Source organism: Zonotrichia albicollis, chromosome 3, assembly GCF_047830755.1.
Source record: "Zonotrichia albicollis isolate bZonAlb1 chromosome 3, bZonAlb1.hap1, whole genome shotgun sequence".
Lineage (NCBI taxonomy): Eukaryota > Metazoa > Chordata > Aves > Passeriformes > Passerellidae > Zonotrichia > Zonotrichia albicollis.
The window spans coordinates 74,135,932-74,156,869 of NC_133821.1; the positions used below are offsets into that span (position 1 = coordinate 74,135,932).

At 36.5% G+C, this 20,938-nt stretch overlaps 1 protein-coding gene across 31 annotated transcripts in view; it reads left to right on the plus strand.

The window, feature by feature from the left end:
- TRDN (triadin) overlaps window positions 1-20,938 on the plus strand; it is a 229,596-nt gene that overhangs the window by 161,473 nt on the left and 47,185 nt on the right. For 25 of the 31 annotated variants that reach the window (XM_074537877.1, XM_074537878.1, XM_074537882.1 and 22 more), the window contains 7 exons: window positions 35-85; window positions 598-648; window positions 2,113-2,181; window positions 5,657-5,707; window positions 7,516-7,566; window positions 8,119-8,169; window positions 16,694-16,723. In XM_074537877.1, coding sequence (XP_074393978.1) covers window positions 35-85; window positions 598-648; window positions 2,113-2,181; window positions 5,657-5,707; window positions 7,516-7,566; window positions 8,119-8,169; window positions 16,694-16,723 — 354 coding nt within the window. The remainder of the gene's footprint in view (window positions 1-34; window positions 86-597; window positions 649-2,112; window positions 2,182-5,656; window positions 5,708-7,515; window positions 7,567-8,118; window positions 8,170-16,693; window positions 16,724-20,938) is intronic. The other 6 variants (XM_074537883.1, XM_074537895.1, XM_074537874.1 and 3 more) reach the window with 2 other exon arrangements.

Sequence of the window (20,938 nt, forward strand, 5' to 3'; positions counted from 1 at the left end):
TGTCACTTTATTGGTGTGACTAATTCTTTTACAGATCCTGGGAAAGATAAAGAATTGAAATCTCCAGCTGCCACGAAAAATAAAGGTAACATGGCACGACGAATTTGTATATAACTAAGATCTATGTGCATCCAAAAAAACAAAACCTTTGGAATGCATTGCCATTTTGGTTTTTAAAGTATGGTTTAATAAGGACTTTGTAACCATTATACTATTTCAGTAAATTTACTGTGAAACTTAATTGGAATTACCTGAATTAGAAGTGCAAAGAGTGCACTGTTTACACTAGTTATGAAAAAAATTTAGTAGGTTAAACCTAGAATTTAGGAACACTTGATAACAGTTATTAAGAGCTGCAAAGTGAAATAAGTTTTGAGTGATCTTTGTTCTTTCTTCAAATTTAAGAACATTTGTGGTTTCACTTTGTGAGCATGCTAAAACTGATGAAAATTAATTTTGTGCTACACATTTAACTGGCATCTTGTTCAGTTGGTATCATTTAGAAACCACTGATTATTCAATCAATCATTATCCTAGCGGCATTTGATGTTAACCATTTAACACTCTAGCTTGAAAATTAATAAATTTTTTTTACAGAACTTGCTAAAGTAAAGGAAGGGAAGAATCCTACATCTTTAAGAGAAAAAGGTAAGAATACATAATAAAATACAGGCTATGCTAAGACCACACGAAGTAGAATGAAGATGCTAATTTTTTAAACAATCATTAGAAGTTTTTCTCATTATAGATTTTAACCAATGATAATTTAACTAGTTAAAATATTCTACAGTATTACAGCATTAAAAAGGTGGGGGAATATAAATAGGATATATCAAAACACTTAAAATTCAGAGTTCTCAAAATTAATTAAATAAATATCATTAATAACTCTGTGTAATAGTTAAGTACCTTGTAAAGAAGGTCTGAACAATGCTAAGTCTTTAATAGGGGCCAGTTAAGAAATTCTGAACTGAATCACAAATGTGTGAACTAAGTAAGAAGAAAGTAAGGTTTACGAGCACATGAGTGGGAAACATGTCTTCGATACTCTGTAAAAGTTACAGCTAAAACCCCAGAGCTTCTTCCAGTCAACCATCTGCAACATGAGAGCTGGTCTGAATCTTTCTTGTATTCCTTATCTTTTTTTTTTTTTTTTGCAATTTGATCAGAGTAGATGGTTAATGCAGTTAAATTTCCTTTCATCAACTGTTTTATTGGGTGGTTTTTACACGTTTTATTTCTTCCCTTCTTTCTAGAAGTAACTTTATTTGGAAGCAGTTACTTATGGATAAGTCTTATTTGACATCTTCAGAATAAAAAGATTTACCATATTTTTAGTCAAGTTAATATTTGTTTTAAGTTATAGTCTATAACTATTATAAGCCTATAACTATATATAGATAGGTATGGTCTGCAATATATAGACTTTAATCTATAGCTATTTCAAGTTATAGTCATTGCATGTGATTTCAAAGAAGGAACTGAAGGAGATCAATTCAAGCAAAAAGATGACAAAAACATATACAGCAAAGGAGGAATAATTTATTGCTAGATATATTTTCAAAATCCTAGAAGCTATGTTCATTCAGTTAATTCTTTGTTCAAAAATTTGAATTAAATTATGGCAATCTGCAAATTCTCTTGGTGCATATATTGTTAATTTGTGTGTGTTCTACTCCTGATGTACGCATGTCCCATTTAAACAAGCTTAGTTTTCTGCACCAGAACTGTATATCCAAACTCTATGGAGTCCTATGGCCCTCCCCAAAGACTGCCTATAATTTGTGTCTGCCTGATGGTGTTGTGATGGAAAAGTAAAAGAAGCACTTGAGTGACAACTCTTCCCCCTCTATCCCTACATGGAGCATGTGTATTCAGCCTGCTGCTCCTTTCAAAGGATTACAGGGAGGCAGGGAGAGGAGGAAAAAAAGAGAAGACCCAAAACTTTTTTCTCTTTGATAAGAGTTTCTTTAGAGCAAATGGATAGTGGTTTGCCAGCACTGAAAAAATTTCCATAGTGTGTCCTTTGTTGAGAGTGGACACTGCTTTTTTGTCTCCTATGCTCCTGTTTAACTTATCAGCAACTTCAATTACTAAGTAATTAGTAATTAGTCATTACAGGTCCTTCTAACGTGACAAAGGAGGCAAGATTTTCTCCGCCCAGCCTTCAGAAAAGAGCAGGTAGGAATTTCTTTTAAATGTCAATACAGCTGAAAACTTGCTGCTGAATGTATCTGCAAAGACATCACAGGCTCCTGACCCCCTGCAGAAGCACTGATATCCAGTCCAGCTGAGCCTGTCCTTCAGATCCTGAGAGCTCTTGCTGATGCAGCCATCACTGTTTCCCATAATAGGCATCAAACTGGCAAAATTCTGTGCCTGTGCCTAAAAACAAGGATGCTGATTAGTGAGCTGTAGAGCTCAGTTGAAAATATATCAGCATCAAAACTATAAGGGCAACTTATAAAGCTGTGGGGAGAAACTTCTAGAAACCTTGGTGCCTTTCTTAGTTGTGTATTTCCTTATTGCATTACGGATCACTCTACTGCATAAACATATATTTCACATTATTTGTTCCCTATTTCAGTCATCATATCTGCCCAAACTGTGGTTCATAAATTAATCAAAGCCTATTTGCGTGCCATTCCTTCCCCTCTGCAACACGTCTTCAAGCCTCATGAGTGGGCCTCTGTAAATGTTATTGACCAGGTCACTGGGGACTTTTCCTTACCCTTTGGGACTTGGTGTTTTGCAATTTTTTTCTTAAAGTGGATCTTTCTGGAAAATACAAATGTATCAAAGGACACAGGAAATGAAAGATTTTTAAGACTGCATGTACTTCCTATTTATGTATCTTGGAAGTTTGTTACTATTCATGTAAACAAAATAAAGGAACACTTCTCCTTGAAGTGTTAAATACTCTGGTGATTAATGTGTCTGGCACCTTATGCAATAAAGGAGCTATCATCACACCTCATTCCCTTTGAAGGATGGGCTCAGTTTGAATGAACACAGATGATGTCCAGACCAAAAAGCTTATCCTAAAGCAGGCTATATTTCATAAACTGAAGCATAGTGGTTTTATTTAAAGCACAAAGAGGAAAATTAAATCCCTGAATTTGGAGTTGTTGCTGGGATACTTTATAGATCATAACCCTACAAAGTTACTTTATTTATTTTATAAGGTGAATAAAATGTCTTCAGTCCTGGAGCCTAATTTTATTGAGAGTAGTTAAAGAGGACCGTGGAATAGTACATTTTCCACTTCTTAGTGATACAGGACATCTCAGGACTCTGTCTGAATTTATAACTAGCTTTTCAGCTCTTCCCTGCAGTAAAGAGTAAAGAAGACTATTTATACTCACAAATATAGAAACTGATTTTCTGTTGACATAAGCATATTCAAATAACTTGAGGCCAATAAAACTCTGAGTTATAATTTGCCAGGTGGTTTTTGGTAGGTATGTTACCCAGATAACCAGAGTAGAAGTTCATTCATTCAGAGGGTGTAACAGTGGCACTAAAAGTTTGTAATATTTAATATACAACTCTTCATTGTTTTTTTCTAAGATATTTGCATTGTGCTGAGTTATTGACAGCATCTATCCTGTATATGTAACGTAAATTCCTTCTCACCCTGTGTTCTGTGATTTATTTTCCAAACAAATGCTCTTTTTTCTTCTTCCTTACTTTTGACATGTTTTGGGATATCTTTGAATATTTTCTTATGTCAGCTATGTGTGGATAATAAACCTATTTATTTTCTCACACAGATTGATAGGGGAAATAATTCAATAGTGTGTATTTCTTTCTTGCCATATATGTTATAGTATACTGTCATTAAAGAAACAAATGAGCTGATTTGTACTTGCTATGCAATACTTACACTTCCTTTAAAGCATATGTAACATGAAATAATATCTTGCCTGTGGCATTCTTTTTCTTAACTTGTAATATTTTTTTCCCCTTAAAAATGGAGTTATATGTGAACAGTAGCAGTTCACATTTCTGTCTATTTCTATTTATTTATCTGTCATTGTCATTTGCATGAGAACTATATCTTTATCCTGAGGATATCACACACTGCTGCTGCTTCATCATTCTATACCATCTTCCTAACCTGACCCAGCTTCACCCCCAGAGTAGAATGTGGGAGGAAATCATTATGGTGAAAGCTGACTTTAAGCCAGCTTTATGTTTTTCCCCTGCTGGGATCAGCAATAAAGTGGTCATTTCAGAGCAGAAGTTTGATAAGTCCTCAGTAAGTACATGTTTAAACTTCTGAAAATGAAAACCTGCTCCCTGGAAGAAAAGCAGAACTGGTGATCTCAATATCCTTTGCTCAAAGGGTGGGGAACTTGGTGCAGCATGTAACGTGTCCAGCACTGAGAGCTGTATCCAAAAATTGTAAGGCTCAAAAGTGCTGAACCTTCTTTAGGAGCTACATATTATAGGAAATCTAAGGGAGATCTACTACATGGATGGCAACAAAACCACCATGGGTATGTGGCACAAAACCCACAAGGCCAAAGATTTGTGCTGTGGCTGCAAGGGTGGCTGCTGATCACTGAGATCACCAGTGTGCCCAGAATGAGGCAGCTGTTCCCTCAAGCCTTTTCATATATTCAATATAGAGGCTACTTCAAAGGGTTTCAGGCTTCACACTGGAAGTTTTCTCTCAGTCCCCTGAAGAAGAATCCACCTGCTGCTGCGAAGATCAGGCTCCTAATTTCATAACCTATCCCTGTGCAATGTGGTTTCTCTACCAGCTTTAGCCACCCTGGAAGTGGGGGCTGAAGCTGGTGGAGAAGTCAAAGCTGTTTTTTTCTGTTACAACTCACACTTAAATCCAGATGGATAAGTGGGATTACTTCCTGGTACCATGGTAGCCAGGAGGATGTTCAGAGATAAAATTATTTTTTAAAGAATCTTCTTTTAGCTTTTTCTGTTTTGCTGAAGATTTAGTTTACTTTCATTTGGAATAAATGACATAGGTTTTTTCTATATGCTTAGGTGCTATATCCTGTCAGATGGAATGCAGTTGGGTCTATTTAGCATTCTGCAGGCTGTGATATTCTCTCACTCAAATAGCATACACTCAAAAGCCTATCAAATTATTTCTTCACTTTGGAAAAAACTATTTTCTCCTAATTTCCTTGATAAATACACTTAGGATGTCAAGCAACTGTTGCTTGAAAAAAAGAATATTTAAACATTAGTTGTTTACACAACATAGTGTATGCTTTTCCTGTGCTTGCTGGCCGTGAATGCATATTCCCTGAAGGACTGAGGTAAAGATAAATTCTTCAGAGGAAGAAAGCAGAAACTGTCTTCATTAAGTTTTGCATAAGACCCAAAGAATTCCTAATCCTGCGTCATTGCTTGCTCATTTTCCTTGTCTTTTGAATTTCTCTCTTCTATGTGGTCTCTACAAACAGTCACCAAAAACAATTTCTGTTCTTGCTTTTGCTACTAACTTTATTGCACCTTAAAAATATGAGACAGTCTCTTGAGAGTATATAAAGAGAGATCAAGCTTGCATCTATTTATGTTCACAATTTTGGTCTTAGTTTCTAAATATTTCTTGACTTGTCTTTTAAATGTAGAAGGGTACCCCTGCCTTCTAAGTCTCAGAAACATAATTATCTTCCTACAGATTCCCTGAAAGTGAAAAATCTCAAAAATCCAGAGAGCATAAGAGAAAAAGGTAAGTGAAGAAGTTAAGAAATCCAGACCTGAATATCACAACAGTTAGTCAGTCAAGAAAGAGCTCTTGAGTAGGTATATAGAAGTGTGGAAAACCAAACCCATCCTTGTTCCTGTTTAGATTATTTTAAACATGATATTGTTTTTAATAATATTTATGCTGTACAGATCCCAGTAGGATCCCTAGAAATCATCTGGTCTTCTTTTAAATGTGAATATTTGAATTTATGTCTTGGGGAAAATACTAAAATTTGGTTTTATACCATTTTTGGATGTTGGACTGTCAAAAATGAGTTGTTTAAATCCCACAGTGGGAACATTACTGAAGGGAACTAGACTAAATCTGGTCCATGTGGCTACAGCTCAGGAATGTGGGTGTCTGAGAATTAAACTGGCTGAGGCTACTAATGCATCCAGATGTTTGAGGGTGACTGATAGGACAAATTTCTTTTCTTAATTTGTTGGCTATGTGGGCACATACATCTCTGTGTCTAATCCTTTCAGTTGCAAGACCACTGCTAACTGTTCACACAGGGGTCATGGGTTGCTTGATAGCATCTATTCGGAGCACACCTTATTTGTTGCAATGTGATGTGTATGGAACACTCTCTTTCTGTAGAGCACTGAAACAGCTGAAAAAATTAAATTAAACAGCAAAGGCTGTCCGTACTGTGCCTGGTTCCTGAGCTGGAGCAGCACATCTGAAGTCTAAAATGTTACAAAGTCCCATTATTTTTGGAAACTGGAGATACTGGATGCAGTCCAGACTATGACTGCTGAATAGATATAGAACAAAATGACACACTTCTGCAAGGAATGTATTGTTCCTTGTAAAAATTGTAGGAAATGAAGCCAGGACGTCCCTTGTGGCTGAGAATTCTCCTTTATGCCACTGCTATCAGTCCCTGTGTCTCACCTGGACACCAAAAGAAGATCATAGTTGTCCTTTATTTGTGATTACCTAACTACTGAATTTTTGGGGGGCTTTTGGGGGATTTGGTTGGTTGCTTGGTTTGTTTTTTTTTTGTCCCTGAGTTCTGCCTTGTCAGTTACTAGAAAGGGAGAACTAGAATTTCAGGTTTGATTTTTTTTTCATCTCCTTTAACACTTTGTCATATACTGAAGAAAAAAAAATTGAAGATACAATTAAGTCCCTGGACTATTCATTTTGACATAAAATATGTTAATGTACATTTGAAGGATGAGAACTGCTCTTCTTTTATAGCCAGTATGCCTGTCATTTTAAAAGGCTATATATGCATAGGAAGTGAAATTCTGTTCACAGGCAATACCCATATGGCCTCTTCAATATTAAAAGAGTATTGGCGTCCTGAATGAGTAGCTGGTCCTTTTGTCACTCCTGAATAAAAAATCTCCCACTTACCTTTGTCAGCAGCCTCTGGCTTTCAAGAGAAGTATTCCTAATATTTCAATTATATCAATGTGGTTTAGTTTTTATTTGGGTTCAGCAAAAGAAAAAATCATTGATGCCAACTGCTCTGTAGAATTTCTTTCTTCTTTTTAAGTAATTCTTCATTGCCTGCTTGAGAGAGGGCTCCAGAGTTTCCTTAAAATTCAGAGAACCTAATGACATTTTGAAGGCTTATTATTTTGCATATCCAAGACTAGAAAGATGAATGGATGACCTTGTTTTTTCTGTCCTGTTCTTTATTTCCATGCTGTTAAATCTATTTAATTATCACTTCTCTTTTGCTCTCCACATATCACATTTTTTGACTTGCTATCTATTCAAGTGTCATCTTATTTCCCTAACCTGACTTGTGATAAATGTTAAATGTTTCTTTCTAGAGACTGGAAAAAGAAAAGATGTGAAGCCTCCAACAGCCTTAAAGGAGAAAGGTAATGTCTTATAATTATGTGGCTGGCAAATAACAAGTTTTCTGCTGGTATCTCAGTGCAGTTTTGATATATTTTGAATTACAGGCTGTTGGCAAAAAGGGACCAAGCTTAGATTCTTCTCATTTAAAAGATCTGATATATTGAAAGGAGCAGTGTCTGCTATGATTCAGAAATAATAAAGTCATAACACTTCTTATTGTGGCTTTCTTTAACTGCTGTCTGACCTGCACAGCCAACACAGCAGTGGGAGTGCTAGTGTGTTCTGAGTGAATTATAACAGAGCTGCTGCTGAATGCTGAAATGATAGGCTGCACAGGAATGAGTGTATGGTTCAACCCGCAGAAACTTTGCCAGCAAATTTAATGGGACTTATTTTTGGTTTGCTTTCAACTTTAGTTTGTGCCTTTTATTGAATTAAATAGAAGTTCTAATTCTTAACACATCTCTTGGCTGATCTGGTGTTATGAGCATTTGTTACAGTACCAAGGAGCACAGTGTATATTTATGTTGCTGATTTTCTCCTTTTATTTTTGTGTTTGATTTCTCTTTCAGACTCTTCAAAACGAAAAGAAATTAAGGCTTCAAATAATCCTAAGGAAAAAGGTAACAATCCCAAGTTGAACTGAACCTTAACCTAAGTTTCAGTTGAGAAAATAAATCTGTTGTTCAAGGTGTCACAAATTAAGTCCCTGTTTCTTTGGTTAGTTATTCCTGAATGTCATTGAATGGCATCCTTTGCTGCTGAACATTTTTTTTACCTGATTGAACAAGTGACAGGTGCATATGAGGCTATACAAAGTTGTAGCTGAGGTATTTTATAGTCTCTAAAGTCAAAAGGAATTAGTTTACTTTTTCTTGATTTTTGTCTTATTCTTTCTTTTTAAATTAGTCATTTCAGATTGCATTTTACTTCTTCTACATATTATTTGATTACACTTTTCTCTCTTTTCTTATATTGAAATATCAGCACTAACTATCAAATAAAAATCAATAACAATTTATAGTACATCTCAAATACTAGGCATATTTAGGCACTGTAATTATAATTAACCAACTATGCTTAGGTTTATTTATTCATATCAAATAAATTCAAACAAAACTTAGTTTACTTTTATCCTTTTTGCATATGGACTAAACCACTTTTTCATTATAAAACAGTTGTTCAAGTTAACTGTGTAAATAATGGATAATAGGGATAAAAATATGTAAAAACTTGTTAGCTAATAACAGTCATTTGAGTCATGGAAATGTAATAGTCTATTTTAAAATCTTCCAGTCAGTTTTGAAAACTGTTTCAGATAATTGAATAATACTGCTTCCTATCTTTAGAGCTTCCCTAAGGAATGCTAGAAGTATTGAGGTAATATTTTCTCTGACAAAGTTATGAGAGACAACATTCACAAGTTTTTAAGTGCAGCTATTTCACCTAGGGTATAGCAGACTAGCAGACATCAGCTATTACTTTGCACAGTTGTATAGTTCTGATTTAAAGTAAAGGCTTAATTGCAACCAGAAAAAAGTGCTATTGAGAGTAGCCGTGTCAATAAGGACTTGGGGGTCCTGGTGAAGAAGAGGCAGGACATGAGCCACGAATATGCTCTTGGAGACAAGAGAGGCAATTGTCTTCTGGGCTGCATCAAAAGCAGTGTGGCCAGCAGGTCACAGGAGGTAATTCTTTCCCGCTGGTGTAGTGCTGCATGCAGCTCTTGGGTCCCCAGCACAGAAAGAGCATGGACCTGTTGAAATCCAGAGGAAGCCACCAAGATAATTAGAGGGATAGAACACTTCTCCTATGAGGAAAAGTTAAGCAAATTTGGTTTCTTCAGGTTGGAGCAGAGAAGGCTTTGGTGTGACCTAATTGTGGCCTTCCAGTATCAGACAGGAGTCTTCAAGGTAGATGGAATGAGACTATTTACAAGAACATGTAGTGACAGGACAAGGGGAGATGGCTTCAAACAGAAGGAAAGTAGATTTAGATTAGATATGGGGAGAAATTTTTACTGTGAGGTTGGTGAACAGGTTGCCTAGAGAAGTTGTGCAGGTGTTCAAGGCCAGGTCAGATGGGACACTGATTTATGTGGCCTAGTCGAAGCTGTCCCTGCTGCCATGGGAGGTTATCTTTAAGGTTCCTTCCAACCCAAACCATTTTATATTTCTATAAAAATGAACTAGGGCTTAAATAGTTTGAAACTCCTTGTAGTAGTCAAAGTAGTGTATCAACTCTAGTGAAGTGTGATAGCCCTGGGTTTACACAGCCTTTACCAGCTTCCAAGCGAGATGAGCACTACTCACTTCAGTTATTCCCACTACATTGCATACAGCCTTGTATGTCATCTATGGATGTAATTCATGTCTTGCACAGCTTGCTGAGAAAAAATGATATCTCTCACCTGAGACATCATTTCTCTTTGACTCTAGCTGACTCTATAAGAACTTAAAATACTTGGATTAGATTCTGTCAGACACAAAATTGGGCCAACTGCCTACTAAGTCTTGTGTATCTTAGGTCTGCCCAGTGAGCAGGACTATAGATCCTTCAGGGCCCAGAAGCAGGACTGAAACAGAAAAGTTGAGTAGGAAAGTTGAGCTTGAGTGGGAACATCTCAGGTTGCATGCTCTTATATAATGACATCACTATATGTCAACAATAGGATTCAGTAATTTGCTAGTCTTCAAAGTTCATGACACAGTAAATCTTATACAATCTTCCTTTGGAGGCATTTCAGCTCAGTGGCTGCAGGTTTTTAAAAGTTGTTTCTGTCTTCTCTGCTTCATGTGACACATATGCTATTTCTTAGTTTCTGGGATTCAAACAAGTACATTTCCAACAGCAAATGCAACTAACTCAGTGACACTGAATATGCATGACAAGACATTGACATTTTGTCAGAAGAGTGTAACCCCAATGCATAAAGTGGCTTTAAGCATTCATGTGGGATGCTGCACATCACCAACCCTCCCTTTCTTAACAATGATAAGTGACATGTCACATACATCAGGCAGACAGTTTGAGAAAAGCCTCTCTGGAGAAAAGTATTCCAGAAATTTTTTGGCCATTGCCCTGTAACCAAGTGTGAGCAGGAGGTCACCTTTATGAGTGCTGTATTTTTTAGCCAACTGAGAGTTCATGGGGTGCTTCCTCAGAGGACATCTCAGGTTAAACTAGCCAACCAAAAATGCCTTGAGAAATAACAGTGTTTGGATTAGCACTTGCTACTTTACAGAAATATGTCAAATCCCGTGTAAATTACAGTAACAGAAGTGGCCCCTTTGTTATGATAAGTACATTGCTGAAATGTGAAAACCAAATTCACAGAAGTTCAATGTAGAATTATAATATAAAATAGAGAACTACTATGAGAGAACTAATAGAGAACTGAAATGTAAGGTAGATACATTTGGTATACAAAAATCTCAATATCAGCCTGTTCAAATTACCCATCCATTACAGAACATCATTGCTTCACACTGTGGGTAAGAAATACTTCAAGAAAATGCCATAGCTTTAAAAGTCAGACTAACATAATGACACATTTTTAACCAAGACTGAGTCATAATGGCGGGTATAAAATTCCCATTTTAAGTCAGAACTTCTCTGTAAATATTCTTCAATAGACACTAGAAAATAAGAAAAAAAGAACAGAAGTAGCATGATATGAATGAACACCAAATTAGAAAAGGGAGTTAAAATTTTAATTCCAAAAAGTAGGTTACATAAAGGTAAGATATGTTTTGTGGCAAACTACAAAGTATGAAGTTGTCCTCGTGGCTTGATACTTGATCTTTTTATTAATTTTCCTTAAAGAAAATATTCAAGCTGAATAATATTTACCTGCATAGATATGTAGAAACATACTTTTGGTATGTAAATGAAAGTATATCTACAGATACTTCAGATATTTCCTGGAGTTAGGGACTGCTAAATGCTGGTAAAACCAGAACTCCATAATAGCATCCTGAAAAGTCCTCTGAATCACAAAATAACAGACTCACAGACTCATTTATGCTTGAAAAGGAGTCAGGATTATTGAATGCAACCTTAGACAGAACACTTCACTGTCAACTAGACCATGGCACTAAGGGCCTTTTCCAGTTGTTTTTTGAATACCTCCAGCAATGGTGACTCCAACACCCTGGGAAGTCCATTCAGCACTTAGTAACCCTTCCTGTGAAGAATTCCTCCTGATCTCCAACCTGAATCTCTCCTCATGCAGTTTCAGGCTGTGTCTTCTTGTTGTGGCACTGGTTGCCTGGGAGAAGAGATCGACCCTCCCCTGCCTACAGCCTCCTTCCAGGCAGTTGTAGGGAGCAATAAAGTCTCTCTGAGCCTCCTTTTCTCCAGGCTAAACACCCCAGTTCCCTTACCTGCCCCTCATAAGTCTTATGCTGCAGATACTTCAGCAACTTCATTGCCCTTCTCTGGACACACTCCAGAACTTCAGTGTCCTCCTTGAAGTGAGGGGCCAGAAATTAGTCTAATTTTTTTTATTTTTGCATGTTTATGCAATAAATCAAAATTCTTGATGCATAATATTATTTTTTCACATATTATTTCAAATCAGAAACAAGGATTCTCTCTGACTGGGATAATATTCTTCTCAAGCATAAGCCTGACAGAATCAGGCTTATTCTGTTCTATTGCCATTTTTCTCATAGACTTATAGAATAGTTTAAATTAGGAGGGATCATCTAGTTTTACTCACCCTGGCATGGACAGGGACACATCAAACAAGACCAAGCTTCTTAAAGCCCTATCAAACCTGACTTTGAACACTTCCAGGGGTAGATCATCTACTATTTCTTTGAGCAATTTATTCCAGATCTTCTACTTGTTCCATCACCCTCACAGTAAAATATTCTTCCTAATATCTAATCTAAATTTACTCCCTTTCAGTTAGAAGCCCTTTCCCCTTGTTCAGTCACTATATATTCTCATGAAGAGTGCTTCTCCATCTTTCTTGTGTGCTATTTCAGCTATTGAAGGATGCTAGAGGGTGTCCCCAAAAAATTCTCTTCTTCAGGCCAAACAAACTCAACCCTCTCAGCTTGTCTATATAGTACAGGTGCTCCGGCCTTCTGATCATATTCATGGCCTCCTTTAGATTCACTGGAATTCTTCATTTCCTTCTCAAGTTGTGGTCCCCAGAGCTAAATGTAGTACTGCAACTGGGATCTCACCAGAGTAGGACAGAATCTCCTCCCTCGCCCTGCTGGCCCAACTGCTTTTGGTGCAGCCCAGAACATGGTTAGATTTCTGGGCTCTGAATGCACATTGCTGGGTCATGTTGAACTTCTTGTCCACCAACAACCCCAAATAGTTCTCCTTTGGGCTTTCTTGATCCATTCTCTGCCCAGTCTATATTTGTGCTTGGGATTGCCCCAGTCCATGCGCAGGATCTTGCGCTTGGCCTTGTTGAATTTCATGAGGTTCAAACAAGTTCTCAAGTGTGTCACAATTCCTCTGGATTTATGGCCCCAAATGCACTGGACCAGGCTCCTACCACAGTCAAAGGGAACTTGCTCAGGAATATTACCATACCCTTGCCACATTTACCAAGTGATTTTACAGAGAGAGGACTGTGGGGATTTAGGAATGCTATTCCTCAATTTAGTGTTCCCACTGAAATACTCCAAACCATGCACTGGTCAGTCACTTTCCCCTCACTCCTCCACTCTGGCAGGCTGGGGAGGAAAATTGGAGGCCCAAAAGGTGCCTCATGAGGGTGTCTGGAAACAGCAATGAAACACGACAATGACCAGTAACAGCAGCAATATTAATGGCAGAGTGTACAAGAAGAAAAGCAAGTGATTCACGTGATGATATTGCCTGTGGAAACACTAACAACTGACCTCTCTGTCCACCACCTACCCAACCTGGAATCCATCTCCAGAAAATGATGTGACATGGTATGGAACTACCTCTGGGTCCTGGCTCTGCTCCCTTCTGACTACTGCAAAACTTAAGCCTATCGTAGCCAGATCCAGCACATGGGGTTAATAATCTAATAATTATACTGAGTTTGCACACTTTCCTTCTATACAATATCCTTCTGTATTCTCATTAAGGCATTGCTGGTAATAAGGGGAAAAACACTCTAAACTTTTTGGGGGTTATCTAGTGAATAATTTTTTTCTTATTAGGTCAGCATCTATGTCTTACAAATTAAGGCAAAAGGGATAGGCAGGTTATGAGGGAGTTCAAATGTAACATAATTCTTGCCCATTAGTGATAAAATGCATTAATATAATTGAATGAGAGGTTATTTCTCCGAAACTGTTCATTAAAATCTGGACCAGAGGAGGAAAAGGGCAGGAAAGGTTTTTCCTGCTACTGAATGAGAATCATTCTAAATAACAGATGCTTCAGCCAATTTAAAGGCTAAATTCTCCTCTCTGGTACTCACTATACTGATTCTTTTAACTGCAGTTTCTTAACATGAGTAAGATTTCACTAGACATGAATAAGAGAAATTCTGAATTCAAAAAGACTGAAAGAGGGAGAGAAAATACCTTCTAGGAATGTCTGAGAGAGAAATATCACTGTATATGGTTCTTAAATATTGTAAACCAGTATCTTCTTCTCAAGCTATGAACAGATGGACAATTTATGGTGAGATGGGCAAAGACAGTATCAACTCAGTGAATGCCAGATGCTTTACTGTAGCTGTCTACATGAGGTGGCTTTCACTTCAGCATAACAGCACACATATGAACAGTTATCACAGAGTACCTGACACATGGGATGAGTTTGCATTTGATCTTGTTTCACCACAGCTTACATGTTTATAAGCAAAATAAGTGCTAGAACTTAGTCAAAATGTCAATTACTTTCAAATGTATTTGCCCTTTATGTGAGGGCAAAGGTATTTAAATTACTGCAGAGTTATTCAGAAATTAAAAATCTGTCAGAAATTTGGTGAATCCGTAATTAAATTAAGAACAAAGCCAAATATCTGGAAAAACACTCTGTTCCAGCCTGTGTTGTATCTAGAAATGGAAACTATGTCTTAATAATAACTTTTTCCAATAAATTAATAAAGTAAGAAACACAACATTTATTTAATGTTTTAAATAGACCTTTATAAAGTCTCATTATAAGAATTACTGCAGAAGCCAAGGAGCTGCTGCATAAGACCTACAGTGTTAAAGAAAATAAATATCTGGCTAGGAATCAGGGAGCAATTGATTAATTTTCATCTTGCATCTTGTTAACAGAAGAATTGCTTATGATTTCATGTCTGGACTCATGTTATATTCCTTAATTAATGGGATAAGATAGAAATAGCAATGTAATGAAATTTTCAGATGACTAAATCAGTTAAAGAATTCAGGATAAGAAGGGGCTGTGATACATTGAATTTATGAGGTAAACAGACAGCACCATGTTAAAGAAAATTTAGTGTCCATAAATATAATGAAATATGAAGTAGAGGGAAAATATTAAAGAAATGTTTATCTTAAATTCACCATGTAAATCCAGGAAAGTACCAAAGTATTGCTGCAGACAAGTCACTGAAAAAGTTTCTTCCATATGCAAATGCATTAAGAAAAAGGCATATAATGTTCTAAAGCTATTGCATAAATCAAAGCTGCATCTCATCCAGAGTGTTGTGTGCAAAACCCTGACATGATAGCCTGGCACTGGAGTAGGCTAGGAAAAACAACAAAAGTCTCATACAAGGTAAAATAGGAAAGATTCAAGATTTCCTCTGAGATTAATTAGTATGATCATGATAAGACTGAAAATCACAAATCCAGGTCAAGGGCTCTTTAGAAATGACACAGAGGAACTGGATATCTGTATGGAAATGTAATTTTCATAATTAATTATTATACATTTAGAAATAAAGTTAAACTTCCTGTTTCAGGATGGAATCCAATTGCTTCTTATAAGAAAACAAAGGGAAAATTTGTAGAAGAAGACACTTTTATGACAATATTTAGACTGTTTTGGACTCTTTCTGGGTCATAAAGCTACACAGAAAAACTGGTTTTGAGTAGGAACCAGGTTTTGAAGTTTTTTGCTGCTTTCAAGATGTCACGATTTTGAAAATTTTTGTGTTTGCTCAACTGCTAAGAAAAAAGTCCTTTGGAAACACCACTATGTAAGAGATTGAAGGACTGCTGGTGATAAAGGTTCAAGTTTCTGATAAAAGTCTTAAACAATAGAAAAGACTTAAACTTGAATATTTTTCCTCCTTGAAAATACTTACTGCATTATCACAGTTTTCTGACCTTTCCACCACTGGAATTTACCTTTCTTTTCCCACTCTACACTAAAAAAAAAAAAAAAAAAAAAAATTGAACAGGGTCCTCCATGGCTTGTAATGATTTTTTAACCCATCCACAAAACCTAAAATATGACAATGCTCATTTCTGGTTTCTGGAATAGTTGTCAATCTAGATTTGTAATTCCATAACGTGGTGTGTATATTCTTAATAAATGTGTTTTGCTTTGTATACTATCTATATTAACTGAAAAAGTATTATTGGATTTGGATAGGCTTAGAAAAGACAGACTGTAATTTAAGGCTGTTAATAGAGCCCTCTTTGTGTAGAGCTCTGTGTGTCGTAATTCAAGAACTACAAGACAGGTCTCTTCAGTACAGAGAGAAAAACAAGTTAACTCAAGAATTAGTTCTTTCTTCAAATAATCAGGGTAAAAAGCACACAGCCAAGGGAATCTCTTACATTGGAGCATCACATTGTCTAGTTCATCACACTGTTTCATGCCTTTCCCTCCCCCGCTACCATGCACTATGCAGCAGGTACTCTGGCCTTTTATCGCCTGAAAACCAAGTTCCTTGGGTAAACTATCCATCTTTTTGCCGCTTTTCAGACTCAGACACATTGTCCAGCTTCTGAAAGAGCAATGTAAAGGACAGTGTTCTGCTGAAATTATGTGTGAGGATGTAGAAAGCTGGAATATGCTCTCATCAATGGCAGAGCTGTCTGTGAGGAAATGTTTCAGTTTCTTCATCTGGCCAAGAAATGTATTCCTTTATGGCATAATATATGTATGATTTGATATATGTGCACAAATGTTCATATACGTGTTTGAATTATTTTTACTGATACTGCTATTAACTTCAATTTTGAAAACACTGTATTTTTGTTTCTGTTTCAGCTGCAGTGAAAAAGGAGGGGGAGAAGAAAGGTAAATCAATCTTTTCCCTTGACTGAAACATCTTTCAGGCTGTGACTGCTGTGAGAAATATTTCTTTCGTTCAGTGATACAATTGTGATGATTTACAGCATTGTGATGACACACAGCACCGCGTGTGCTACCATCAGCCAACTTTATCTGCTCCTGCTGGGATAACACTGTTGTCATTTCCACTGTTGGTAGCTCCTTTTTAAAACAGGCCAATACAGACCAGTGTCAGACACTTCCTCATTCTGGATGGGAGGAAAATGAAAGGCCTTTGTTACCACATTAGGATTTGTCAAAGAGAACAAAACTTGCAGTTCACCATGCATGCTGACCTGGCTGCTTGTTCTTTGCAGAAGTTGCTTTCCCAGGCACATTTAATTTCCTCTTTTCACATATATATGGAGCTTGAATGTAACCTTTGCTGAAGTCCTTCCCTGATATTTTAACAGATTAGTGGAAAAATTTGCCCTAAATCAGAACAAAAGATATTACTTGTATTTAAAGATAAATATAATATATTTATAAGAACCTAAATCTCTCTTTATATGTTGTCTTTCCGAATAAGATTTGCTGAGTTAAAACTTTTTTTCCTAATTTTCTTATTTTATTCAAAGAGAAAAAATAATTTGAAATATTTGCACTGAGGTGGTATTTTTTTTAAACCTGTTCAACTTTATTGAGTATTGGGCTTATAAGTCTTGTCTTTCTTACTAAATAGAGCAATGGGAACATTATCAGAACATATCCATATATTTCTTAGGATTATTCAAGATTTATTTTTATGAGAAAGATTTTTTATTCAATGAGAAAAAAATTAGCTCTTTATTATTGATGGGAGATTTGGTGGGGGGGAGGGAGGCTAGGGAGTGTCATTTGCCATTTGGAAATTCTATGTTTCACATAATAGTACAGTGGAGCCAACCTTTACTGCCTATACATGAAGACATTTTTTTGGTTTTTCTGTTATCCCTGTACAGAGCTGTTAACTGAACTGGAAAAAAAAAGTATAGTCTCAACTGTTTTATCAGCTCATGAGTGAAATCTTGGCTGCATTGATGTTAGCGGCAAAATTCCCATTCACTCCACTGAGGCCAAAATTTCACTTCATGTCTTTAACAGAACAATAAAATTAATTTCAGTTATCAAAAACAACCTTGCTTAATAGGTATTAAGCAGAATATTTTGTCCAAAGATTAATTTGCAGCAACTGAGGCATGAAAGGTAGCACATGAAGCAGGGAGAATCAGAAAACTGGCAGCTACTCATAGAGCCATTGGTTTTCAGATATCAAAATTTCTGCAGTTTTCAAAAACATGAGCTGCTACATCCTTGATGGAAAGAAAAGAACGAGGTAATTTTTAAGGGTGCTATTTCTCTCACCCTTGTCAGATTGTGGGCCCATTCTTTTACAGAAGAACACCAAGGGAATTTTTTTTAAACATCTAGTGCTCATTTTCCATCAGCTAGGATTTTCTTCCCCCTTAACCAAAATCTTCCCCAGCAAAACTGATTGAAAAATGCATTTTTCATGAACAATCTTTGAAGTTAAATTGATTTTTCCATTTCATTTTCTTTTCTATATTTCTTTTGCTTCAAAAAATTTCCTTTGATTTCTTAGTTGAAAGGATTTTGCAACAAATATGTTTAGGCTACTTTCATGCACCTGGCTCAGGCTGTATCTCATCCTGCTGGTTACCACCAACCTATTTCACAGAAACATGGAAGTATAAACTGAAATTCAGTTTTAGTCATTCTTATGATTATCATCCCTTTATTTATTTTTTGGATTATACCACCCTCTGGTTTTCTGAGATCATAACCAACACTGTCAGCAAGGAAGGTAGTGATTCTAGTGAAAAAAATGCCAGAAAAATGAAATCTTTCAGTGACTAAAGCGAACTGGTTCAGTGATGTTCATGCCTTTAGTAGATATGCACTAAACTGAAAAACTGGAGAGAAATAATAAGGCCTCTTCCAAAAAATGAACATGCCATGCTTTAGTTGCCATGCTTTCTCATCTAGCTTCCCCTTCTCTGCAGGCCTCATACAGAAAATATTGCATGCTACTAGCTAACTCCAAATATGATAAGGTTTTATTTATTTCTGCTTATTCTGTTGTCACAAGAAATTGCTCTAGGCTGCATGTGTATTCCTCTGACTGGCAATAAAAAAGGGTAATATTCACTGGTTTTGCTTAAGGATACAGTATGTTTTGCACAGCTGCAAAAATAATAGAAGTAGCCAGGCAGTGCTCTAAATTGACTGGCTCATTATCCAAAATATATTGTGGTAGTAGCATGCACAGTTCAAACAGCACTTTACCATTTCTCCTGTGAATCATACAGCACACACACTGTACTCTACATGAAGATTTCTCCAATTATTTTGTCCTATTCAAATACATCCCTCATCTAGAAAAACAAGAATAATGAGCCATACAGAGTGACAAGCCATCATAAAAGAGAAGATGGAATGACGCGTTCAGTCAATGGTACATTCTGTGCATAGCATAAATCAGACTTGAAGGAGCTGGCGAGAGACAAAAAAGAACAAAATTAAGTTGGAGAAAGATTACATATTGTGCTGATTTCTCCAAATATGGATGATACTAACAGGAACCTTGAGGCACAATTAATGCATGAAATTTAGGCATTCACTAATTCTCTTTCAAAGGTTAGGTCTCTAGGACTTTGTGACCAAAGTCCTAGAAAATGGGCAGCTTTACCTTCCAGCATCATGTTATGCCTTCTTTCAACATGTGTGGGATAGAGAAGCTGTCACAGAAATGTGTAAATGTTGTCAATTCTAAAAGGGCAAGAGGCAGAAAACCTTTGCATGAGGAAGGCACTTCCAAAATTTACCAAGAGCAAATCTGGCTCCCAGTACACAAAAATTTTTAACTCTTGCTAATAATTCAAAGCATGTGAGCAAGAAATCAAACTAATTTAAATAGACCCAGGGGTTGGTGAAGTGATATAAATCCCATAATTTCCAGGGCAACTCCAGAAAACAGTAAACAGAAATGCAACATGCTGAAATATTTCAGCATTTTTTCACATTTAATTGTCACTTTTAAATGAAATAAATATTAAAAATTACCTTTTTTTGCTATAAACAAAAAGAGTATTTTCATATTTCAAAAATGTTTTATAACTACAGAGGGTTACAAAAATCCTTGTTTGGAATAGAGCCAGATCAAAGAAAACGTCAAGTTTTCCTAGTTCTGCATAAAGTAGAATTTCTTATTTCAATTCATATCTCCCATATCCTATTTATTTCTGACTATAGTGGACATGGACTGAGTTGGGGATGTCAAGCAAGTAAGAGTAATGAGTTGTCTCTCCAGTCAGTGTCAGAAAGTCTTGTTTTGTAAAGATTCTTTACATCTGTGTTTCTAGTGGACCAAACAGGATTCAGCCATGACACAATCCCTGTGGTTGCTCATTCTCACAAGTACATGTAAGAACACTCTCCTTTCTGAAAGTGACTCGTGAACCAGAGCTGCCAGGGAGTTCCTTTCTCCATCCTCCTTGGAGCTAATGAGCAAGAGACAGAGCAAACTCTGCCTTGCTCCTAAGAGCACATCCAATTCAAGACCTCTGTGAGTCTCACCTGCTCTGTAGACTGCCTACAGTCAGATATTATGAAGACTTGCAAGTTAGTGAGATGCATGTCCTGGTTGCCTGTCAGTAGCAACACTCCCATTATGATTTTCAGCGTTAACACTCTGACACCTTGCTCTTAAGTTCATTTACTAGTTTTTAGAAAGCAAAACGAAAATAACATTCATCTAACAAGTTTCATCAAAATAAATATACAGGAGAGTATGTAGGATTACATTTAGTCTTTTTCTCAAAAAATGCATTGTGGTGTAAAAAACAAATAACATCTGAGTGCAGCTAAAATCAAACAAAAGGAGAAAATGGGAAAGCCATGAACATTCAAACTCCAAACTACATCTTTTTGTCAATTCAGTAAAGAACCATTTCCTTCTAGTACTCCTTGTAATGGTACTGTATGGCTTGGAAAATGCTGTTCTGCATACAGAAGGTGGAATAAACAGACCAAGGCACAGTGGCATCCCTTTTCAATATATATAAAAATCAAGATGCTTTCCAAACTGAAAAACAAAAAACAAACAAACAAACAAAAAAAAAAATAAACCACCACCAAAACAAAATGGGGGGATTCCAGAGCTGCTTAGTTTTGTAATTGACC